Here is a 26,249-nt window from a genome sequence, read left to right as displayed (position 1 = left end):
GGTATTTTCACAACACCAGTGTGCTTGTCTTTTCTGCATTTGAACACACATTGTGTCTTTTATGTTCTGTATCATTTCATTTGTTTGAAGTTCATTTGAGCATTTCCATCTTTCCTTTGTTTCTCCTCTCTCCGCCAACATCACTTCAAAACTGAGCTCCATCATCTGCCAGTAAAGATGTCTGATGCTATGCTTGTGTTTCACTACTATCTAACTCTCTAACAAGACTTTTCTCTCTCTTTCTTTTCTTTTTTTCCTTTTAACAATTTCTGTTGCTTTTTTGTTCCATTGCTCTTTATTATTATTATTATTTCCACGCTCCTTATATAATTTGACTTTTTTAAGAAGCTGCTGATCGAGAGAACACACCTCAGCAAAAAGCCTCAACTATGCCCCAACAGCAGCAGCATCATCAACAGCAGCAGCAGCAGCAGCCGGCTCAGGGCTATGCTTACAAGCCTGTCTTTTCAACGCGATCCTACCAGTCTTGGTCGAATAACTCTCCCGTTCACGCGCCCACTCAGGCCAAATCCGGCTTCGGCTCCCTGTCCAGCTCGTCCTCCAACACCCCCTGTGCCTCACCACTGAAGTCCGTCTGGTCCATCAACTCCGCCTCCCCCATCAAATCGGTCATCGGAGGTTCCCCAGCTGCCTCCGTTAGATCCTGTAGTGATATAGGTTCCCCTGCCCGCTCGTATAGAACCATATCCTCGCCGATAAAGACAGTGGTGCAGCAGGCCCAGTACCCGGTGCAGTCCTCGCCCACACTCGTGTCATCCCCAGTGAAAAGTGCCCCCGATCCTGTGTCGGTGAAAGGCCTGGCCGCCCTGCAGGCCCGAACGTCCCCCGTGCCACATCTGGAGAGGTCCTCCATCGCAATGACCCCGCCGGCGTCCCCCAAATCCTCCATGAGCATGTACGGCTCCACTTTGCCCTACAACAAAGTGGGGACCTCCACTGCCTCCGCCACATCTTCACCGATCAAAACTGTCCCAGGTCTCTCTGTTCGGACCAGCACTGATCCCTCCGGTGTTTCCCGGGGACTGTTCTCATCCCTGTCCTCACCCCTTAAGTCAAATGTAGTGACGAGCACTGCAGCACTGATAAATGGGACAGTTTCCCCAAGCAAATATCGCTCTGCCTCTCCCACCTCTCTACTATCGAGCACCCTACAAGAGCGAATCCAGGCCACAACACACGCAGCCACAACCAGCGTCAATGCCGCCCTTGATGAGGTGGAAAAAACCTTCAACTCCTGTTCCGCTGGCTACGGCACATTAAAGTCTATGTCTTCCACGCCTTCCTCCTCCTATCAGTCATTCCGCTCCTCTGCTTCCAATTCCATTTATGCCAACATGAGGCCCTCGCCCCCCACCACTGCATCGGCCACGTCGAGCACGGTCACAGTTCCTGTTTATTCTGTTATGAACGTCTTGCCTGAGCAGCACCAGTTTAAAAAGCTTCCAGACGTATCCAAATCAGCTGCCGCCCTCTTGTCCCCTAGAAAAACAGCACCCCCTGAACCCAGCAAACAGTCCCAGTCTTCCTTTGCCAGGACTTTGTCACCAGTCAAAACCCCACTGTTCATGTCTCCCTCTACTGTAAAGTCTACTGCCCCTGCGTCCCCTCTCTCGTCCAGCCAAGAGATTCTGCGAGATGTGGCTGACATGAAAGAGGACTTGATCAGGATGTCAGCCCTGCTGCAAACAGACACCAGCTCTTCTGCAAAAGGTCTACGCTCCGATTCTCCCAAAGAGAAAATGGAGGACGAGGAGCCTTTCAGAATAGTCGAGAAAGTTAAGCAGGATCTCGTGAAAGTCAGCGAGATACTGACAAAAGATGTGCTGCGAGAGGGCAAAGTTCCCCGCAAACCAAGCATTGAGAATGAGGATGAGATAGATGACAGCCAACACAACAACTGGAGAAGCCCTCCACGCTATGAGACAGTGGCCCACCAGACTAAGTCAAAAAACGTACCCGACAGGGATTTCAACCTAGCAAAAGTGGTTGACTACCTTTCACATGACATTGGTGCTAGCCCCCTTTCCAAAATTGCAGAGGCCAAGCAGAGGAATGAGGAGATGAGAAGAGAGGGTGAGGAAAAACAGAAGCGAGTGCTAAAGCCTGCCATAGCCATTCAAGAGCACAAGCTCAGAATGCCCCCATCTAACATGCGCCCCTCTGCCTCAGAGAAAGAACTCTGCAAGCTCGCCGAAGCCTTGTTTGGAAACGACTCTATGCTGGACTCACCAGACGACATATCCCATGACCAGGACAAGAGTCCACTATCAGACAGTGGCTTTGAGACTAGGAGTGAGAGGACTCCTTCTGCCCCTCAGAGCGCTGAGGGGATGGGGCCCAAGGCTCTCTTCCAGGATGTCCCGATCCCACCTGTTATCACTGAAACCCGAACAGAGGTTGTCCATGTCATACGGAGCTACGAGCATCCCGATGACATTCACGAATCTACCATGGAGAACACCAGGGTGTCTAAACCACCTCCCCAGTGTATCGACATGGAGCCAAGATCTCCAGGCGGGTCCATTAAAGATCGGGTCAAGGCCTACCAAGCAAAGGCGAACTTAGATGAGGAGTCCATGATGGCAAAAGGCATGAGGGTGAAAGAGGAGACACATATCACAACAACAACTCGCATGGTGTACCACAAGCCTGCCACTAAGGAAAGCCCAGCTGAAAGACTAGAAGAAACCATGTCTGTGAGAGATATCATGAAGGCTTTCCAGTCAGGCAGAGATCCATCCAGAGAACTGTCAGGCCTGTTTGAGCATAAGGCTGAAGGTGAAGGCCAAAGAGCAGAATCCTCAACAAGGCCCTCAGATAGGGACATGTCTGGAATGCCCAAAGTAGAGAGAATCATTGAGGTGCACATTGAGAAAGGCAAATCAGAGCCAACGGGTGTCATCATACGCGAGACTAAAAAACATCCAGAAAAGGAGATGTACATCTACCAAGGCAACAGCGGGATGAAGGAATATCACACCAGAGGACAAGAAGAGGAGGAGCAAGAGGAACACCTGCCTTGCTATTTGGACTCCTCACGAGTGAACACACCTGTGTCTCAAGAAGACGACAGCCGCCCGAGTTCTGCTCAGCTCATGGCGGACGACTCCTACAAAACTCTGAAGCTTCTGAGTCAGCACTCTGTGGAGTACCAAGATGACGAGTCGTCTGAAGTTAGGGGAGAGTCTTACAAATTTGCAGAAAAAATGCTCCACTCTGATAAATTTGACTCGTCCCACTCAGATTCTGATGAGTCAGTGATTGATAGGTCTCGCATGCAGGGCCCAGACAGGAATGTCTATGAGGAGGGAAGAAACAGGGGCTGCATGAGAGAATACATGCTAAAACCATCAAAAGGTTCCTCAGATAGAGATAGATCCAACCCAGATGGTCAGTATGACAAACTAACACTGCTCCAGTACTCCTCCGAGCCAGGCAGCCCTAAGCAGTCTGTATGGATGCGAGTCACAGAGGACAGACAAAGCAAAGGCAGAGAGAAGGTCTACGAAGACAGGGTGGACAAGACAGTGAAAGAGGCAGAAGAGAAACTCAGTGAGGTTTCTCAGTTTTTTCGTGACAAAACAGAGAAACTAAACGATGAGCTGTCATCTCCTGAGAAGAAGTCCCGCCGTCCAGATTCTAGGGAGACGAGGTCAGGGCCTAGCTCCACACGTAGCAGCCCTGAGAGATCACCGTACCGGAATGGAGGGAGTGCAGAGGAATGGAGCAGGGACAGATTTAGAGATAGATATGGGTCAAATGACAGAAAATGTGCCAGTTTGCCAAGTAGCCCAGAGAGGCGTGCCCTCTTTCAGTTTGGAGACGAGAGACAGAAACAGACAGATGTCTCGTCGACAAGTAGTTTGAGTGACACTTCAAAATCATTCCAGCCTTCTACTTCTAAAGTCAGTTCAGTAAGAATGAAGTTTGAGGCAGAGGCTCAAAAACAAGATAAAAGTCCTCAGTGGAGTGGTCAGAACTCACCATCTCCTATCAGAAGGCTCTCGGAAAGCAAATCGCAAGCCTATCAAGTTTTTGCAGGTTCCAATGCTAATAAGTCATCAGAATCCTGTAGCCGAGAGCAAAGTCCAAAGAAAGCCCATGATCAGGAAGGCAGTCCAAAAAATGGACAAAGCTATTATGTAAGAGGAGCCCAAGCGTATTCCCAGAGTCAGTCAGGTGAAAGAAATAAACCACCTCACAAAAGTCCCAGGCATATGAAAGAGCAGGAGTCAGAAGAAAAAAAAACTTACAGGAGCTGGGAAGGCCATGGCAATGGAGGCCACAGAGGCCACAATGAGAGTGAGGGAGAAATAGCCACCAAGGAGGAGACCACCAAAAAGATTATCTATACAGAACTCGTGATCCGAGAAGATAGCAGCAGTTCCGATCAGTCCAACCGAGCTGTAAAAAAAAACTCGGAATCGCAAATTCCTGTTAGGGTATCATCTAGTTTTGTAAACCATCATCAGAGTAGTACATTACAGTTAGATAATTCAGTCAAAGCTCATGATAGGGGTAATTCACAGATACCCACTTTAGCTAGAAGTCGGCTGAACTGTAGCTCTGACGATAACAAATCATCTAGTGATTTGTCATCCATAGGATCAGAGTCCATTGCCACTGTAATTTGCAATGGTGTTGAAAGTGATCAGGTAGAGTACATGGAAAAGGTGTCACCTGTTACAACTGCAGAGAATTTTAAAGACATCAAGCCTCTACCAGTTTATGTTAGCATTCAAGTTGGCAAGCAATACGAGAAAGAAACCGCCACAGGTCAGGTGAGCACATATAAAAAGATAGTAAGTCATGAAAGCCGGACTGTACATGAGACAAGAGGAGCATTTTACTCAGTAAAACAAAAGCAGTCTCCCTCCCCCCAGGGTAGTCCAGAGGATGATACATTGGAACAGGTGACCTTCTTAGACAGTTCAGGAAAGAGCCCAGTTACCCCAGAAACACCAACGTCTGAAGAAGTAAGCTATGACCTTACCTCCAGAACACCAGAGTCTGTCATCGGTCAAATGGCAAGCATGCCAAGTCCTATCCCAGAGGAGTCTGAAGAAGAGGACCAGGGCAAGACTTTTATCTTCAATGAGCCCAAAGCAGCAAAGTCATCAGAAAAACAGAAAGGAGTCCAAGACCCCCCCAAAAGACTGAAAGACAAACGAGTTGCTTATATAGAGCTACCAAAATCTCCTTCTTCAGATGGAGATCAGTCTGACACTAACAAGAAAGGATCATGCCCGTCCTCTGAGGCCGAGACAGAGATGATGGAAGTGAACCTTCAAGAGGAGCATGACCGGCACCTCCTTGCAGAACCTGTGATTCGAGTCCAGCCTCCCTCTCCTCTTCCCCCGGGTGCTGACGAGAGTGACTCAAGTGATGACGAGTCAGTGTTTCAGCCCATTCCACTCAAAAAGTACAGTTTCAAGATAGCTGAAGAGAGCGCTGAACCAAAACGAACGAAGCAGAGGAAGGATAGAAATGGTGGACAACAAAAAGACCCAGGCCTGAATGATGGCGTTAAAGCAGAAGATGTTGACCTTGAAGCAAATGGCAATGATCAATCAATTACAGACTGCTCAATAGCCACCACAGCCGAGTTCTCCCACGACACAGATGCCACAGAAATCGATTCTTTGGATGGCTATGACATGCAGGATGAAGATGATGGTCTGAGTGACCCAAAAACATCAAGCCTCTCGAATGATGGGAAGGGAGGCGATCGCTCATTCAGCCAATCCAAACTTGAGGTCATTGAGGAAGAAAGCTCACCAAATGAGGAGGGCGCTGGGGGTAAGGCGAAATCAAAAAGCTCAAAAGATACTGCAGAAGAAGAAGACTTTTCCCTAGAAGGAAGGCACCCAGATAGGCAAGGAGTGGAAAGTTGGACGGATGACTTGAACACCACCTTTAAAACTGTTGCCACCAAGGGTCTGGAGTTCGATCCGTGGTCCACGAAAGAGGGCGATGACTTCGACTCGAAGGGAAAAGATGATGACCCCAAGCCTTTTGGCCTGTCAGTAGAAGACAAGTCACAGGCCACCACTCCAGACACTACCCCTGCTAGAACTCCTACTGATGAGAGTACACCAACTAGCGAGCCAAATCCTTTCCCCTTCCATGAGGGCAAGATGTTTGAGATGACTCGCAGCGGTGCAATTGACATGAGCAAGCGGGACTTTGTTGAAGAAAGACTTCAGTTTTTCCAGATTGGTGAGCATACCTCTGATGCTGGGAAAGCAGGGGACAAGGGGAAAGGGGGCAGGAATACAGGACTAGTGGCCTCCCAGGCAAATACAGGGGAGAGAGCTGTAGAGGGCAAAGTAGAGGCCACCACAGCCAGCACATCCTCCATGGCCACCCCCGGTCAGCCCAGCTCCGGCTGTCTGGATTCCTCACCTTGTGACCTTGCAGAGATTGCCTCCTCTTGCACAGTCACTGCCTCTAAGGTTGACCCAAAATTACGCACGCCTATTAAAATGGGAATCACTGCCTCCATAACGATAAAGAAAGATACTGGCTCGGCCGAGCTAGCAGACATAAAGACCGAAATAACAGAAAGTCTAATGGCAGAGTATGTTAGTTTGAAGAGCAATATTGTTGATAGTAAGTTTGGCAGCAAGCACTCTGAGTCTAAGTCAGGCGATAGGAGAGATCTGCCTACTGAGAATTGCAATAATAACAACAATCTAGAATCATCTAGTGTTCAGGCCAACTATATCCAGCGGGGGAGCGTAGTTTTTAATTTGCAGACATCCTCTCAGCCTACTCTTCAGAAAGCCAGTAGAATCGAGGCCCAGATCAGCAAAGATACCGTAGAGAGGGAAGAGGAGAAGTCTTGCACGCAAAATGAGCAAAGGAAAGCTGATATACCCAAGGAGTCAGAGGTCAGACAGCCCAAGTCGAGACTCCCCGTCAAAGCCTCTGGATTTACATTTCAGAGCTCAAACTCAGGGAAACAGAAACCGAGGCAAGTCGTAAGGCCAGAAGCCAGGAAGGGAGTCACGCCAGCCCCAGTGCCCTTAGAACCCAGATCCAGAATCCCTGTCAAAGATGTCAAAGCAAATAGCACGCTGGTCTCCCCAGTTACAGCTCAGGTAGCACCAAGGCTCATCAGGCCGAGGGCAGAGAGGGCAGTCGTGCAGGCAGTCAGTGCCTCCAAACCGCTGCCCAAAATTAGTCCGCCAGGTGTTTCAGGATCAGGTACAGTGAGCGAGGCAGTGGCAGCAGCAGCAGCCGCAGCAGCTGCGGCGTCTAGGCAGGCGGACCTAAGCGAGGTATGTAGACGCTCCATCGAGTTTTTCGAGAGCGTTAGTGGGGAGACTCTTAAGCTGGCGAAACGGCTGTCAGACGAAGAAAGGCAGTCGCAGACACAGACAAAGAGGCAAGGCGGGCAGGGCGAGCGAGAGCAGTCGCAGTCACAGTCACAGTCGGAGGAAGACAGCAGCCGCAGCAGCACGTCCACATCCAGGAGCAGCTCCCTGTCGGACCCCTCTCAGCCATCACAGCCCTCCACCTCCGCCGGCTCCGGCTCCGCCCGTGGGGCTGTGCCCTCCTCCAGGGCTAGGGTCACCCGGGGGTCGGGAGGGGAGAGGAAGAGGAGCCGGCGGACTGGAGGCGGGAAGGAGGGGCGGCAGGTGGCAGGGACTCGCGGGGCGGGGCCCCCCGTCGCGGAGATCAAGCCTAGTTTGTAAAACTTTACTGGAATTTTCATATTGAACCCTTTATTATTATTAGTTGCATGAGCCGTTGTGATTGGTTAATTGATTTGATTTGACTTTTGTCTTGACCTTGCCTGTGGCGTGTTTTAATTGTAGATGTCATTATCGTGTCATATACTTGTCCATCCCTGTACTCTGTGTTACTGTGCTGTAGTGTCCTTGTCAGATACGACCCTCCACACTCTCTCTCCCAGCTATTCTTAATCTTTACAGAAAGATTACTCTAGCTGTACCCTAAGATACTGGGCTACCAGACCAGCTCCTATTTGCCCACAAAGGCATTCTTGTCTGTCTGTTTGTGTGTTTGTACAGACATGTGTCCGATTTGTTTATTCTAGTGTCAGTGTTGAGTTAACGAGGCCATACAGGTATCTGCATGCTTAGTCCTTCTGCCTTTCTATAGCAGATGTCTTCACTCCACTGTAGAACTGTATCCACATCCGTCAAATCTTTTAACCTGTTACCTGTTGGCTTTTTGTGTTCTCTTTTCTATACAAATATGTCCTGTTACTGCCTGCATATAGACTATGTGGTAAACGTATTCACAAGCACACCACTGGTTGATCCAGTACTCACAGGAACCCTTTTCTCGCCATTCACAACACTGCTGTACTGCTGTCTATTAATTTTTAAAAAATCCTTCCTCTTTCAAACACAATCTGTAGTTACCTGACATCTACCCAGTTTCCCCCTTTTCAAACGCAGCAAGTGGTGAAGGAGTAGTGCTTGGCCAGAAAAGTGTCCCAACATTATCCAAAATATATATATATATTTAAAAACCTTGAGCTACAATATGCACAACTACATGAATGCAACACTAACATACACATGTTGTGTTAATGTCTTTCAGGTCCCCAAAGCCCTTGTGAGAGGACAGATCTCCGAATGGCCATCGTGGCTGATCACCTTGGGCTTAGTTGGACGGGTGAGTCAGTAGATTTATTTTACTCTCATCCTCTTACTGTATGCCTGGTATTATGCATACGGGGTGAAATTAAATGTATACATTGCATGTCATTATTATAAGCCTATTGAGTGTATAGTAAACCCTCAAAACCTTCCATTTATTTCTTCTTATGAGTGCACAGTGTTTTGCAGCACACAGAGCAAATAACAAAATTAACCCTCTGCATTTCTCCCATTAAACATAGACATGTCAATGCAAATGTACCTTCACAAATCTTCAACTTATGTATTGATATATACTGGACATGATTTCAATATTGAGGTCTCCCGGAACCCTAAATAGTCATTTAACTACTTTATTGAGAATATTTAACTATTTATGTGAGAATAGGTATTTTGCATGTGAGAATACAAAATCAGATGCCGTGTGAATTAACATCTAGTAGCGACAGTTTCTTAGACAGTGCTACAAATTTGGACCAATATGTTTTGGATGAAAGCAAGACATCATGACAGAAGGCATGGCTAACTGTTTGGGTCGGCAGAAACAATTGTGCTTTAAGCTTTGCTATCAGTGTGTCATTTACAAGCTGTTCTAGAGGCCCTGTTTGTTTACACAAGCTTATTCCACCGCGGTTGCTGTGGCTGCTGACCCTTAACAGTTGATTGTGTTCTTGGGAAGTGGTGTTTTCAGGAGCTTACCATCTGTAGTTTTCGATGTGTGTTCTATCGCAAGATCATGTGGGAATGTGTGCTATATTGAGAGTAAACACTACACTGCACCATACGATGGAACCAGTTCAGCTTTGATCATACTTTTTTGTGTGTTGTTATTGTCGGTGGTGATGGTGGTTCATTATGTCTCATGTTGGGTTTTTATGCTGTTATCATAAGTGGTGTTATTACTGTTGTATGTCATGTGTATTCCACTTACTGTAATTAATGTAGTGTCTTTGAATTCTTATTTATTGTGTTGCTTTGGATGAAAGAAGAATAAAAGCATAATGCTTCACTGCATCACAACAATAGTTCATTGGCGTGTACTCCTTGTACATCAGCCTTCATTTAGATATCACACAGTTTTTGACGTAAGATAACATTAATAAAGTCCCAAAATGTTTTAATTCAGTCTACTTATGGCTGTCCTTTGTTAACAAATGTTAAATATGGTGTGATTTTTAGTCCATGGCATGAGGCTTCAGGAAATGCATGCATTGCATTTATCCCATCTATTGCACCCCTCAAGGATGTGCAGGGCATATGTAGGAGAAACCGATGACTCTAAAGAACTGCAAAATGTCACCTGGAGGAGGACGCAGATTGTGCAGTCATGCCATCAGGGCTTTCGTCCCCTTTTGGCTTTGATTTAAGTCAAAATGCACTGATGTCACCCCTACCGATGCACCTGTGTAGTAACATCTTGGTGTACATATTTGTGTGTGCACAAACGCGCGCACACTCACTTGCAATATTATACAGTGATTCTGGAAAGGTTCTTGCAATGAGGTAATGGTCGAGAGACTGAATGCATTGCTGTTGGGACATTTGCAAACATTGCCCCCTGCTGGTCTATGTAGGACTTCCAATGCAGCACAAGTCAAAGGTGTCTGGAAAGTCTGGAAGTATTGCATAAAAAATATGATTAGTTTACATGCACACAAAATGTCAGCACTAGTGTGTAATAGCATGAGAATTTTAACTGTTGCTTGAGGTAATGGTTATTTGTTAACTCAAGGGGTATATAAGGAAGTAAAAATTAAAAGTAAAAATTTGCAAAAGTGAGAGATCGATACCCAATGGAAGAGGAAGACAGTCCCCACAGTTGCCAAGGGAATATACATTGAAAAATATTCAAATCAAGTTAATGGTGAACAATCTCTTGAGATGTGAGATCTAATTTTCAAGGGGGTCCCCGAAATACAATCATAACAAACACCATTCGGAAATGCAGTAAAACATAACACACATAAATTAATATAACATCTTTGTTGTTTGTTTGTGTATTGCAGAGGTGGCTCGTGAGTTGAACTTCTCTGTGGATGAGATCAACCATATCCGTGTGGAGAACCCCAACTCCCTTACGGCTCAGAGCTTCATGCTGCTGAAGAAATGGGTCAACCGCGAGGGAAAGAACGCCACGAGTAAGGACTCTCACTCTTTTCTTCTCTGTCCTCCATTCACCTTCTTCTTTCACATACGAAATTAGCCCTATTCACGGTGACATCATACCAGTTTTATTTTTGAGTGAACAGGGTAGAGGACTACTGGTTTGATGCTTTTATGGAGAAAAAAGTGGCATCTATGTGTATGGGTCACTGACGTTTCAGCAGTAGCACACGTCAGGGAGGCGCAGAGACAGCCAGTAGCACTATTGTATGGATTTATTTGTTTGTTTGTTTTTAGTGGACTATATAAGAAGAATATTCATTGCAGTACATTAATTACCAATTACTAATTAATTTATGGGCATAGATGTCGTTGCGCCATTGTATGCCATTGTATGGATTCATTTGTTTGTTTGTTTTTAGTGGACTATATAAGAAGAATATTCATTGCAGTACATTAATTACCAATTACTAATTAATTTATGGGCATAGATGTCGTTGCGCCACCCGATGTCTGAGCCCCCCCAAAAAATGTCTTTGACCCATATATCAATGCTGCTCACTGACAAACCAGATGCAGATTTACCTCCCTCAAAGGTATCTGACGTCACAGGAAAAGGGCCCATTGTCCTTTTGATCTTTTTTTCAATCTTTCTGTTATCGATCCAATATTTCTTTTATGTCTTCATGATGTCACTCCTCGTTGTCTGTTTATCTTGTTCTGTACCCTAATGCGCTCTAATACAATGCTGTTTTTTTCTCCCCTGTAGCGGACACGCTGACTGCTGTGTTGACCAAAGTGAACAGGATGGACATAGTGACTTTGCTGGAAGGGCCCATATTTGACTATGGTAACATTACAGGCACCCGAAGTTTTGCAGATGATTGCGGTGTGTACCAGGATCAGGCTGATGGTAAATTTTAGGTCCATCTAGCACCCCTCCTTCCCCCATCCCCTCCCCTTATGCCAGTTTTATGTTTTGCTAAATCCTTTTCTGTTTTTTCTCTTTGTTTTTATTTTTAATTTTTTACCTTTCCCCTATTTATTTGGTAGCAATGCACCTGAAACCATTGCCTTACTCCTTACAAAAGACGTGGGGACATTGAAAGATTCAATAATTCACTCAGGTATTGTGTATGTTCAGCCTTTCTCTCTGTTGCACAGTGTAATTAGATATACAATTAGGGATTGGGAAGCCATGCTGAAAGGAAACCCCAATCTATGCATCAAGGAAAGCTCTTTGTTAAGATGAGCGATACACAATGCCTTTAGTGAGTGAAAGATGCCACACGTTTTTGGATGTTTTTAACACACATTTTTGAATCTTAACACAAGATTTTTCGTTCTTTTTTAAAATTCATTTTATTTTTGTATTGTTTGTCCCCGCTCTGAGCAATTCCCCCTCCCTCCCCCATGCCCACTCATATGCATGTTGGTGTACATGCATGTAGATGATCATTTGGAGTAAAGCATTGCAGCATGATGCTTTCTAAACAACTAGGGACGATTAGGGAGAAGAACAATTCGGACGCCTGACCAGCCTTTGGATTTAATTAGTAGTTGATTGCGACACTAATTAAACATCAGTGCGTGAGTGTAATGAATGAAACACCCTTTATTAATTTCATTTCCTCTAGTCCACTAGAGCTCTGTTGTACTAATAGAGCTTGTTTGTTTGAACACTATAATGGAGTGTGTCTGCATTTTTACCTCATTTTCTCTTAACTGTCCAGTGTGCAACACAAGTTTGTGATGGAAAGTTATTTTCAGAAATGCATGTGTTGATGTTGATGTTCATGTTTGAGTTCTAAGCCCTCTCGAAACTCCTTGTGTATGTATCGCATGTACAGTAAATGTCCTCCTAGTACTGGATGAAGGGACGAGATGCTGCTCTTCCCTGCCCCCTAGCTGTGACTGTCCGTACTGTTACTGTACGACCCTGTACCGTAAACCCACAGCTGTACCACCCTCCACACCTTTCTTACCCTGGGCTGACCTTCTCTTCCAGATAGAGAGAGAGAGAAAGAGTGAGACAAAAAAGAGACGAAAGTAAGGAGAGAATACGTAGGTCTTGAGATGATCACCTACAGTAGGCTGCCTTGTCACCTTAACCTTTTTTCCACCGGTGAGATCGCTCTCTTGGATCAACCTCTCTGCTCCACCTCCGAATACCAATTGTGTAGCCATCTCCACATCCATTCATCCAGGCATTCATCTGTGCATCCACCATCCCTCCACCCCCCCCTCCATCCACTTGTATTATCTTCCCTCCATTTACCCATCCATCCACCCATTCGACCATCCCTGTCTTCCTCCATCCGTCCGTCCATATTCCAACCTATACCCTCCAAGTATCTTAACATTTTTCAGCATTTACTTTCAAGCCATTCCTGTGTTTCTGTATGTCCTGTATTTGTCTGCGATGTGTGTCTTGAGTCCATCTCTCTGTCTGTCTGCCTTTCTATCCTCTATTTCACCCATATGCTGTATGCGTCACTGTGTGCGATGAGTAAGATGTGGTTGTACAGCACATGCACACACGCACGCACGCAAACACACACACACGCAAACACACACACGCACACACATACACACACACACACACACACACACACACACACACACACACACACACACACACACACACACACACACACACACACACACACACACACACACACACACACACACACACACGCTATATACCGTCTATTAACATTTTTATCATTACTGCTTTTTGCTATGTGAGTTTGTGAGTTAACATTTCACTGTCATTGTCTTTTGAGCTTGTGAGTATGTGTTTGTTGGGCTTGTGGTGTATTGTACGTACGTGTGTGTGTGAATGTGTGTGAAAGTCGCATTGTTCGAGGGTTCTGCTACTTTCTGCATACTCATTGCTCATCGAGTCATTGTGTCTGTGTCCCTGTGTCTGCTTTTCCTGTGGGTGCCTGCTTTTTTGTCTTTGTGTGTGTGTGTGTGTGTGTGTGTGTGTGTGTGTTGTTTGTTGTGTGTTGTGTGTGTGTCCATTTGTCTCAAACTCATGCAGGGTACCAGATCCTAGAGGAGCTTCATTCAGGCACCCCCTCACAGGTCGCACCTCAGCCCCCCTCCCCATTCGAGCTGGAGAGCATCCCCGAGCTTCCCCTGGACCCCCCCACCCTGTCACACTCCTGGGGCTACCAGTGCCTCACTGACGAAAGCATCCTAGGCCCCCCCTCCACCGAGACACCCCCCACCAGGCCCCAGGACCTGTCCCTCACTCCCCAGCTAGACACCCCCGAAAACTCACAACAGCACCCCACTCCCCTTGAACCCCCGGCCGAAACACGCCGCCGCCTCCCCTGTCTCATTCATCACGAACCGGCCCTCAACCCCACCATATACATTATCCCTCCCCCTTACACGCCGCCCACCACCCCTTGCTCAGACTGGACCTTCCAGGCCACCGTACATACACAGGAAGAGGAGGAGTCAGCAACACACACCGTACATCTGCAGGAGGAAGCAGAAGCCTTAGCATCCAAACCTCCTCTCAGCTCTTCCATAGAGCCCAGTATTCAGGCCCTTTTCCCCACTGCAGAACCCAGCAAACCTCTTCCAGAGGGTCAGAGGGAAGGTGCACCACCACCATCACCATTACCTTCACCATCCTCATTGTCATCATCATCATCATTGTCATGTCAGTTGCCCTGGCAACCGCAGCAGGCAGTGGGCGGAGAGCATACAGAAGGGGCGTGTCTGCCAGAATTAGAGGCAGGGCCACAGCCCTGGGTGCAGGCCCTGGAGGCCCTGCAGCCGAAAGAGTGGGAGGAGGAGGACAAGAGTGGAGAGGAGGAGCTGCAAGGGAGAGAGGAAGTGGACAAAGACAGAGAGGAGAGAAAGGAGAAGAAGAAAGTGGAGGAGAAGGAGGAAGGGAGAGAGAGGAAGGAGGATGATAGGACCTCTTGTATCCCAGACTGGACAGAAACAGAAGAATGGTGTGAGGTAGAAGTGGTGGAGGTTGAAAAGATTGAGAGCGGTGTGAAAGAAGGAGAGATGGACGTTGAAAAGGTAGGCCTAGTCAGGGAGGAAGGCCACGAGAAGGAGAAGAATGAAGGTCAGATTAGTTTCGATGTGGGTGTGGAGATACTGAAGAAACCAGGTCAGGTAGGTGAGGTGGTGGGCGAGGTGCATGTTGTAGAAATGCAGGAGAACCAGCACGTAGGGGAGGTGGAGGTGCACATCGGAGAAGTGGTGCAGGACAAGGAGGAGAGAGGAGCCACAGGCATAGAGAAGCATCTGGAGGCAGGGGAGGTGCACATTGAAGAAGTGGTGCAGGAGAGGGTGGAGAAAAGTGATGTGTGCGTTGAAAAGGTCATGCAGGAAAAGCAAGAGGTGGGGGAAGTGCATTTCGAGGTGGTGCCACTAAGGGAGGAGACAACAGAGGCATGTGTTGAAAACGTCATGCAGGAGATGGAGGGAGTGCTCACTAGGGAGATCCAGGAGGAGAAGCATGAGGAGGAAAGGGAGGCGCATGTTCATGTCGAAGAAGTGATACCACAGATGGAGGAGAAGGGGTCTGTGGGTATTGAGAAGGTTCAGGAGAAAGAGGAGGTGCACGTTGATAAGATGGGGGAGGAGGAGGAGGAGACAGGGAAGGTGTGTGTTGCAGAAGTAAAGGAGGTGCAGCAGGTGGAGGCTATGCATGTTGAAGAAGGGTGGCAGGAGAGAGTGGAGACAAAGGCAGAGGAGGAGGTGGACACTGGAAAGATGGTGGAGGTCCAGGAGAAAGCGGAGGTGAGGGAGGTGCATGTTGAAGAAGCGGTGCCAGAGAAGGTGGAGGTGGATACTGATAAAGTGCTGCAGGAGACAGGGCAGGCGGTGGCTACTGATGACATGCTGGAAGAGACACAGGGGACAGAGCAGGAGGTGCATGCTGGCGAGGTGGTGGGGGAGACGTTCGTGAGAGTGGAGGAGGAGGAGAAAGAGGAGGTGGGGACAGGGGTGAGGGTGGAGGTGGAGGTGGAGGTGGAGGAGAGAGTAAGGAAGGAGCAGGAGTCCCCAGCGGGGCACGAAGAGGCAGGTAACTCAGGTGTGCTCTCTGCAGGTTGGCACAGCGAGACCTCCAGCGTCAACGTGGAGCCGCCCACCCCCGGACGCAGCCTCAGCTCCGACCTCATTGACAGGCAGGAGAACAGGTAGGAAATGCCTGGCTCAATGTCTGTCCGTCCATCTGTCCATCTGTCTGTCTGTCTGTCTGTCTGTCTGTGTCTATCTGTCTGTTAGGGCTGTAATGATACACTCAACTCACGATTAGATTCGTATCACAATTTTTGACCAATGCTTTGATACACCCTACAATATATCTTTTTGATGATCCTTTATAGGTAGAATAGATTACAAGAGGCTACTAATATATTTTTTTAAGTTTTAAAATAATATCATGATATTTTGTGGTTTGGAAGCACTATCACATCATATCATGTGGTCGTTTTCTGGACCAAAGGGTCACAGAACTTTAAAAGGGCATATCACGATACTGCCTTCTTACATCACCATACAGTATCGTGATTCTGTGTATCACGATTTCTCGGTTCGACACAATACCGTTACAGCCCTACTGTCTGTTTCTGGCTTGTCTGTGTTTCTGTCTGCATGGTCTAGCTATGTAGCTATAGTATGAGCTGTAGGTACTGTAGCTACTGTATCTGTCGGTTATCTCTGTGGCCATCTCGTAATCTAGGTATTGTCTCATCTATCTACTGTATGTACAATAGATACCGTTTAAACATTTGTCTCCAGCTGTGGACAGATACAGTATTTCAGGCAGGAGAACAGTGTTGTGGAGATGCCTGGTCTGGACTGATGTCAGTCTGTCTCTGTATGTGTTTGGCTGTCTGTCCCTCTGTCTAGCTATGCGGTTCTAAGGTACTTCATGTACGGTAGTTCTCTAGTTATCTCTTATCTGTCTCTCTGTCTGACAGAATGTATGTAGTACATGTAGATGGGTAAATTGGTTGAATAGAAGATCAGCTTGCTGTTGTTTTAGAAAAAAGGAATGTGCCTTACTGTCTGGCATCAATTAATCAATTGATAGATTACTCAATTAATGACACCCACCCCCCTCTCTCTCGCTATTCAGCCAGGAGAATTCCAGCGATTCTGTGACGTCATCGTCGCGGGGTGAGTCTGCGAGGCCGCGTCAGAATGGGGAGCGTTCCGACAGCCCGCCACAGAACACCAAGAGCCAGCGGAGCGGGAAGCAGGGCAACGGGAACGGCAACGGGGCACATGGGAGAGAAGAGGGAGCGCTCGTCTCTGAACACAAAGTCCAGGTAAAGTGCCTCACGCTTGGAACACTGACTGCCTAACATCGGCCATTGTCAGCTCTCACCTTTTAAGGGAACCTTTGTTAGTATAGTGTTTTCATTCTTCATAAATTGATCGCCAGTCATTACTGATTCTTGCCCTTTTTTCTGAACCTTTGTTAGTAGTGTTTTTTTTAGATTGTTAATACAAGGGTTTTAATTTGTAAAAAATTTAAGGTATACATGTTCAGCTGGACTGATTGAGTTGTCTATGTGGAGAGGAGTATGGGACAGATTTAAAAAAAAAATGTTGTACCTCTGGTGTACTGCACCCAAGAACTTGTGATTCAGTACTGCCTTAATAAGCAGGATCAACTAAAGTAGAATCTGCATGGGCTCGATGTATTTATTTCTACCGTATCACATGGTAACAGACCAGCAGTATTCAATGTACAACGAGTCAGCGTTTCTGAAATGGTTAAGTAAGGGCCACAGAATAAAAACCCTCAGCAGTTTCCCCAACCCCAATCCTAACCAGTGCTTTTATTATCAGCTGAACTCAGAGTCTGGCTCGGACGAGGAACATACCGTCACCACCAGGGTTTTTCGCAGACGTCTAATTCTAAAGGTACCAGACCCGGGCCCAGGGGTGACCCATCTTGTGCTGGGGTTTGGGTCCAGAAGCCTCAGGCTTTGGTGTGGTCTGTCTAACAGGGATGGTTGGCTTGGGGTGGAGGGAGGCATGGGGTCTGAATGTGGATTTGCAGTGTTGTCTTCCCTCTCTTTGCTCTCAACCTGATTTGTGCTGTGTGCTGTTATTCTGCACTGAACTTAACTGAACCTAACCCAGATACAGTGAAGGCTGCTGTAAGACCTGGCAAGGATCAGGAAGGATTTCAGGATCTGGGCCAAATAAAGAAAATCTCCTTTCTCTGGCAGTACTTTCACCATCTTTATTATTCACCAATCTCAAATGATGCTTATCGTCTTTGCTTACCCCTTGAAAATTGTCTTGTGTGACAGATGTCAGTTTTGTATCATGCCGCACCATGGCCGTAACTACCATTGAGGACACAGAGGTCATGTCCTCAGAAATGTAACATTTATCTATGATGAAAATCGATATATGATCAACAATGATAAATTCAGTCTGTATACGCCACCCTCATGCCATCCTCAAGGCAGGGATTAATTAAAACAAAAAAAGTTTGAAGCATTCTAAATATGCAGAATGCGGTACAGCACCCAGTATTTTACCTCTATATTTGAAAATGTCTCGTTACGGCCCTGTGCCTTATCCACACACAGTAGCTAACAGCGCAGTGGATCTGACTCTTATATGAGATGCATTTAAAAATTGTGATGTGATTGTGTACACAATGTGTATAAAAAGATGACCATGGCTAACAAGCATGGTTCACACTCAGACTGTGTACACGTGTTACAGTAAGATAAAACTGTGACAAACTTTTTAAACTTAAAAATCACTGCACCTCTAAGGGGTTCGATTCACACATGAGTTTAGCTGTGTGGGAGATGATCCATAGAACTGGACCAAGTTGAAGGGTTTGGGGAGACGTTTTTCTTTCTGTGGCAAATTCTGATATCTACCTATTGTGTGGTGTTTAGGGCTGGGCGGTATACGTATACCATTAAAAAAAACGTGATAACGGTTTTCACCTACACAAGGTTCACTTTTTGATGACAGAAGGTTTTGTTTTTGTGTTTATTCCAAAAATGTGATTAAAATAGAAAAGGAGATTAATTAAAATTCAAGATTTTATCTCATTTTTAAATTTAATTTCAGCCTTTTCTTCAGAAACATTGAGATTTGGGGTAAAATCACCGCTTATGAAAAAAAAATCACGCAGACAACCATGATATTAATTTTCACCAAGAAAACCGTGATAGGCATTTTTCCAGAACCGCCCAGCCCTAGTGGTGTTACAGAATTGCTCAGAGTGGGAAAGTCTTCTCTACTTTCTCCTTCCAATTTTGTTGGTCTGACAAAGATATTCTGGGGGTTATTGACTTCTGTCCAACCCTGCTCAAAAGAATGGCTCTGGATTACAGACAGAGGAAGTATTTCAGAGAGGCATGCCATTACATACCAGTGATTCCTCTTCTATCAATTTTTAAATCATTCTTTAGAGCAGGATTGGAATGCATTGTTGTATGTACAGCACATCCTTTATCCCTATGCATATGATACACTGCTAATTGTTTTTTTCTATCTTCCTTCCTACTGCTGGTTTGCTGTGGTGGTGGTTGTTTTACTAACCGTAACTTAAGCACCAAATAAGCAAAACTTTGGCTTTTAGGCATGGAGTGCTGTGTTCATTCTATGTGAATGCCATGGGAAAACGTGTCTCTTGTCTACAATGTACTTACAACTCCTTGCCTCTAGGGGGAGGATGCGAAAAATATTCCTGGTGAATCGGTATCGGAAGAGCACTTTGTAGATCAGGACGGGAACATCATCACTAGAAAAGTAATTTATCATTTGCATTTATGTCTTTCTGTCTGTCTGTCTGTCTTTCTTTATTTCTACCCAAAATATCTGTCTGTCTCTTGTGTCATTAACCCATAGTCATCTTCATAGGTTCATTCTTTTACATTCCTGGAAGTTTAAATAGAACTTAACTCTCTATTCTCCCTCATGTACAGTTAATCATACCTGATACTCATACCTGCCCCCAAGCATACCCCTCACCCTAACCCTTCACCTTTGACCTTTAAATGACCCCTCAGATCATCAGGAAAGTGATTCGCCGTGTGGACACTCCCACCCCTGATGACCAGGCCGGGGAGGGGGGTGATTACAACCAGTACCACGGACCCAACATAGAGGGGGACCTGCAGGTTAGCCCCGGAGTGTGACACACCGTGTGTGAAGTCTTGAAATGGGTGACGGGTTCTTGTGTGTGGTTTGACTGATTCCTCCAAACCTTCCACTTCTAACGCGTCTAACTATGTGGTGATTTTTCCTATGCTGTGTGACTTGTGGAATAAAATAATCCATTTAAGGGAATAGCGATGGCACATATTCCTTTCTGTGTCTCCTTGTGAACTCTTAAACTGGGTGATGGGTTCATGTGTGTGCTTTGATGGATTCCTCCAACTCTCTCTATTTCTAACACTATGTTGTGATTATTCATTTTCTACTGCTTACTGTCTTGTGATTAGTCCTATGCTGTGTGGCACGTGAAATTGTGTTGAATCGTGTTGAATGGCGTTGATACCTTTTTCCTTTCAGTGTCTCTCTTTCAATATGTCTGTCCATGCAGAACACATGACCTCTTTGTTCTTCACAAATCTGGGGTGAATTTCTCGAAACCAAAGTTGCTTACTACTAAGGCTGTAACGATATTGCATCGAACCGAGGGATCGCGGTACGCAGACCCACGAACCCCTATCGCGAAGCTTCCTCACAGAATCGCGATGTGCCCTTTTAAAGTTGTTACCCTCAGTGTAGAACACAACAGGCAACATACAGGCAAGAGTTTGCATATGCGCTTAAAAAGACCAGTAGAAAAAGGGCGCACACGTTGGAGTAATAGTTCCATTCACCCCTTTCTCATATAAAATGCTCCTTCCAACCAGCACGTTGTTGTTATCCATTGCCTGAGCAACCTCCGTGAGACGAAAAACTTGGGCAAACATCGGAAGGTGAAGGACAAATGAACAACAGACCAAGAAGGCTTTTATAAACGTGTCAAGATTTTTGTTTTATTCATGCATGCGCGATGTATTGCGAGTGGAGTTTGACGTTGGAGCAGAGAGAGAGAGAGCGAGAGAGAGAGAGTGCACGAGATGCTCCGCCTGCCTATAAACCAGCCTGGAATCGCTTGTAGGGAGGTGCCCGAAGTCGGACGAACGTTGAGGCAGGATATTAGGCAGCATTATTTCTTCCCACATTAATGTTAGGCTATATTGTAAAATTACCGCCTGCATAAGCAGAAAGCATGCTCCATTTCAGCCTCTGCATTCATTTTTGCTCTTGATAAAATGTCAAACCACAAAACAAAACGAAAAACGTGCGCGTTACGTAGCAGTGAGCACTAACTGAGGTTCATTTTGAGGTTTGATTGTAGGCTATACGGGCACCCGCTGCTGCACGATCAAAAAAAGCTACGGAAATATTTAACTTAATCAAAATTAAGTGTTGCATTTCTTTACGTAGCCTAACTTAATACAGTATGTTTCCTGACGATATATGGCCAGTGTTGTTTTAATGTTTGGATATTAATTGGATAGGCCTAATGTTTGATGAAGTAAGACAGCTGCCAATGACCATACACCCTGATCCCCCCTGCCTCTCTCTCTTTCTCTCTCTCTCTCTCAACATATGATCTTAGCCTATTTATAAGCCTTTTTCCTTGGTGAACTAATATCCCTTATTTCTCTGTGTTGTGTTTTGATGTCAACACCTGGGAACAGGTTACAGTGGTAGCCTATATCTGCAACATTATTCAGCCTTGTAAACCTACAAAATTAATGCAGGCAGGTAAATGCAAAAAAAGATATTAATTACAAAGTATATTTATAATTTATTTTCTTCTTATTATTATTATTTTTGTCATTTTTTTTCCCTTTTTTTTTTTTGTGAAATCGTGGGGCATATCGAACCGTGGGTCATATATCGTGATACAAACCGAATCGTGGGTTGGGTGTATCGTTACAGCCTTACTTACTACATTAGCTACTTCGTTGCTTTCAATGCATTTTCCCATTGGCAACTACCGAAGTTGCTAACAGGCTAACAACTTCCCTTTCGAGAAACTCACCCCTGAAGTGTGTTTTTGACCCTTTGCTTCCCCTGTATCAAACAATTGTTGTCGGTAGCCGCATTCAATGCTAAAATAAGACTATGTATGTCAGTGTGACGTGTGCTTGGAGTTTGTTAGGTGGCATTACTAACACTGAAGTTACCTCTGGGATTGTTATGACATTCTGTACAACTCTCTAAAGAGTGTGTGTGTGTGTGTGTGTGTGTGTGTGTGTGTGTGTGTGTGTGTGTGTGTGTGTGTGTGCGTGCGTGCGTGCGTGCGTGCGTGCGTGTGTGTATGTGTGTGTGTGTGTCTTGGCAGGGGGATGTGTCTAAGACGAGACGAAAGGAGGAAAAGAGAACTGGCGAGAAGAAGGCATACTCATAATGGAGGCTCTGCAATAGCAGGTAGGCACTAGGCAGTCAAGGATGGATTACTGCAGGGGCCTACTGGGGCCAGGACCAGGGGCCCAAGAACCAAAGGGGGTCCTGAAGCCCAGGACTCTATCATTCCACTCTCACATTGTATTAAATATTGCACTTTTAAAAACTATATTCTCAGTTTCTCAGGGGACAAACCCCTGAAATGCCAACAATGTACCAAATCCCCCTCTAACATCTGTCCTGAAATCCTGAATCTTTTTGGAAACTAGCAACACCCATGCTGGGGGTCTTTCCTGTTGTCTAGCCCAGGGGCCCATGGAGTCATAACCCATCCCTGGATCCTGTATTATATTTTCTTTGGTTCAGTGTTCTGCACTTTTTCTGATAAGAACAGCATCAGGCATTTGCAGCAAGTTATCCTCAGGCTAATACACCTAATTGTTTGCTGGTGTGGCATTTTAGTTCACTTTTGAATTACTATACATTAGTTTTATAATGTACCATTTTTACAAGGTTTATAATGTAAGAATAATCCAAAATGAATACGATAAAGGTTTACTGTAGTATTTTACAGCAAATCTATAGCCGTGTCGTTACATGAGAACATTATGATTTGTTTTTAAATGTGTTGTTGTAACTGCCTATTCAACTTGTGTTTTTATATTGCTTAGGCTTGCAGGATTCACCAGCCCTGTTCCTCCAAGGCAGGGCAGTGTCCTGGCTGCAACGGTTCGGACAAGTGGACGACGACTTTGGCCAATAAACACACGACCGATTCTTCAGACGTCCATTAGCAATGGCATGGTTTGGTGTTTGTTGACAGAGAAGACTTACTGTTTGATCTTTTCCGCATGAGCATGGCAACTCACACTTCATCCTGCAGAGCGGGACTTCGATTACCTGTGGTGACTTCCCAGCTGCCCCTGGGGTTGGCTGGGAGGCGACCACTTCCTGTCTGTCACGGGACACCTAAGGACTTCACTTCCTGTCACAGAAGGTATTACTTCCTCTCTTTAGAGGAGTCCATATGGTACTATTTCCTGGCTACTGAGGGACCTAAAGGGCACTACTTCCCAGTCTACAGAGGAAACTCTTGCGAACTACATTTTCTGTCTCGACGAAGGGACTCAGTGTGTTGTTTTTCCTGACTCTACCGGGACTGGTAAAAGCCAGAGATTGCTTGCCACTGGCACTAGAGGGGAAGAGGAACTAAGGGAGTATCTTCACAAACAACGGGCTTGCATTCCCAGACTCAGCTGCAACTCAACACACACCGTGTCATGTGACCAAAGAAGGCACAATCAATTTTGTTAAACGATCAACGCAAAGTCAAAACAATATGGATTCTTACAATGCTCCTCCCTCACAGGCCTTATAGCTTCTATCTCGGACCCACAACGTCAGGATGTAAATTGCAATTTTTTTAATTTAGCCTAACTTAATTTTTTGTTTGTTTTAAAGACAAATTGATGATGATTTTACTGTATATAAATTACATTGTGTAAAATTCTGGGGGGAAAGCATTCAAGGTTCAGAAGGCACAGTCACAAGAACTTTTTAAGTGCTTTCAATGTTGTTGAAACAGTACCACTCCAAAGGAAGGCTTAAGTGTAAGTTCACATGCTCTTGTATAACTAATTATTATAGCTAAAATATTTGTAAAGTGAAAAAATGGTTGAATTTTAACTGAAGTCATTTCCTGAAAACTTCTGCAGATTCTGGACTTTCCAGAATATGTGTGCTAATCTAATTCTGTGAAACAAAGATTTAGAGTACTAATATTTTGATGCATGCTACTCACGTTATTTTAAGTACATTTTTCTAAGTTTGCAAACACTATATTTAAACCAGACCAGAAATAACATCGCTATGTCTGCTTCTACAGTCCTCGATGTTTCTCACAAGTTTTATATCTCAGAAAAAAATGTCACCTAGAGAATGTGAAGGTTAGGTACCTTTGTTTGGATGCTTCCTTGAGGATTAATGTATTGTGTTCTTCTTTGATTTGAAGAGCATAGCTTCAGGTGTTAGCTTGAGTGCTACGGATGAGAGAATATCTGAATGTATATGCTGGTAGACTGGCTCGCTGTTTAAAATTAGTAGTGTGTCCTGTGTAAAAGGCTATAGGATGTAGAGGTCTCTGTATGTTGTAAGGCAATTTGTAATCATGTGAGTGTATTCATTAAATTTTCGTTTGTTTGTTTGTTTTGTTTCTTCTTTTAAGGCTGCTGTGATTTCAGAAAGGGAAAAAGACATTTTTTTACAGGGGTTTCTTGAAATATTTCTTCCAGACAAAAACAAGAGGTTCACATTTGACCTTCCTCATAACATATTGTGTGTGTGTATGATACATTACGAAAAACAAAACACTGGATGATCATAATGATTATTTAAGCTTCAATCAATTTGTTTAACTTAATAATGTGTGACATCTTTTTAGAGTCTGTATATTGCAGTGTCTGCATTTGGTTTGAATGATAGCTTAGAATTTTATTTTTGCATTTAGAGTTTTTTCTTCTTTGAATGTATTTTCATAGAGCCTGTTTAGTTGAATCTGTTGTGTGTAAGGTGTGACAATTCAGCCTTTAGTGTGATGACCTGCTTTGTAGACTTGAGATTGTTTTGGAGAGGATTCATCGTGATGAGATATCGCCTTCTGCAATGTTACTTTTTTTTGCATCCCCATGTATACAGACATCTGTCTTGGGGAAAGTGTATGGAGGACTTTTCACAAGGTCCAGATATTCTGTTGATTTTATTTTATTTCATGTTTTGTTTCCACCCAAGCAGCATTTTTGGTGTATACAATTCTTACTGAGTGAAGCCATTTTAATGTCTCTATTTCAGCACTTTGGTTATTGAAGGTCTTCTCTTTTAGAAGCTAGCAGCAATGACGCCATCACAATGTCTCAGACGTCTTTAAAAAAATTCAATATTAAAAAAATAAATTAAAAAATGCATTGATTTTGCAAATGTAGGATTTGTTGTGATTTTTTAATAGTTCTGTTATACCTTGATTGCAATAGTGTATTCTCACAGCTCTGCTTCACAATGAAATTACAGTCAGTAAACCTTAGTGCAAACCTTAGTGCATTATTGGTTAACACTGAGAGGTAATACATACTGTAGGTTAAGATGAACTAAATATCTCAGTGTTAATAAGTCATGTATATCAATAAGTCACTATACTTAATACAGGCCCTCAGGGTTTAAATTGGGGCGGAGCCCTGCGGAGCGCAGCTCCGCCTCCTCACCTCGGAGGGACAGCCAAACGGAGCTGCGCTCCTGCTGCCCCACCCTCAGTGTTTTCACAGTTCATATATTTTCCTCTTCTTGAAATATAATATTTTTTATGAAAGTTTTATAATGATAGCAACATAAAATAAGATTAAGGGACTCCCGCATTATTTCAGTTATTATGCATCTGCATTCTGCACATGCGCTGCGAGACACCACAATTTGAGTTTGTAGCAACGTTGCAACTTTGTAACAGTTGAGCGGTCCGGAGCGCTTGCTCTCTCTCACAGCTAGAATTACTCCGCTTGGAGTTGTCACTACTTCAAGCCTGTCCCCCATGCCTTCATGTTCAATGTGCAAAGTTAGTAGGCTAGATATAATGCCTTTTACAAAACGGAGGTAAGCTGTCATTTCATTAGATATCGGCTAGCTTTCAGGCAAAGTTAACCCTATACTGCACACATTATTATCCCATCATGGAAAAAAATCTAACTGTGGTTTTTGTCACATAAAATGAACTTCTTAAGACATTTTTGCAATTTTTTTCAAAAAAAAGTTTTTTGGGGGGGTACATTTAGGTTTGTTGCCATATGGCAACATTGTGCAGTTACGGAAAGGATCCAGTGTACATTTTCCCTCCAAGACCAAACAAGGGTCATACAACATTATGGATTATTTTATAGAAACATGATTGTTTTTATCTCAGAAAAACTTTGAACGTTTACCCAACAGTTCAAGGGAGTTATTTAACACATTTTTGCCCCTGAGAGAACAAGTGAATACTGTTTATTATATCCCCGAAAAACAGTATTT

At 44.8% G+C, this 26,249-nt stretch overlaps 1 protein-coding gene across 1 annotated transcript in view; it reads left to right on the top strand.

Moving 5' to 3' along the window:
* The window catches only part of LOC134441806 (ankyrin-3-like), a 158,367-nt gene extending 133,195 nt beyond the window's left edge, over positions 1-25,172 (top strand). Inside the window, exons 38-48 of the mRNA XM_063192207.1 lie at positions 361-6,240; positions 8,599-8,673; positions 10,664-10,795; positions 11,530-11,673; positions 15,847-15,937; positions 16,882-17,074; positions 17,601-17,675; positions 19,455-19,538; positions 19,799-19,909; positions 22,138-22,223; positions 22,871-25,172. Of these exons, the coding sequence (XP_063048277.1) occupies positions 361-6,240; positions 8,599-8,673; positions 10,664-10,795; positions 11,530-11,673; positions 15,847-15,937; positions 16,882-17,074; positions 17,601-17,675; positions 19,455-19,538; positions 19,799-19,909; positions 22,138-22,203 (6,851 nt within the window). The 3' untranslated portion in view covers positions 22,204-22,223; positions 22,871-25,172. The remainder of the gene's footprint in view (positions 1-360; positions 6,241-8,598; positions 8,674-10,663; positions 10,796-11,529; positions 11,674-15,846; positions 15,938-16,881; positions 17,075-17,600; positions 17,676-19,454; positions 19,539-19,798; positions 19,910-22,137; positions 22,224-22,870) is intronic.
* The last annotated feature ends 1,077 nt before the right edge of the window (positions 25,173-26,249 follow it).

The sequence above is a fragment of the Engraulis encrasicolus genome, chromosome 24 (assembly GCF_034702125.1).
Source record: "Engraulis encrasicolus isolate BLACKSEA-1 chromosome 24, IST_EnEncr_1.0, whole genome shotgun sequence".
Lineage (NCBI taxonomy): Eukaryota > Metazoa > Chordata > Actinopteri > Clupeiformes > Engraulidae > Engraulis > Engraulis encrasicolus.
The sequence above is the reverse complement of the archived record's forward strand: the minus strand, read 5'-3'. Positions and strand labels throughout refer to the sequence as shown.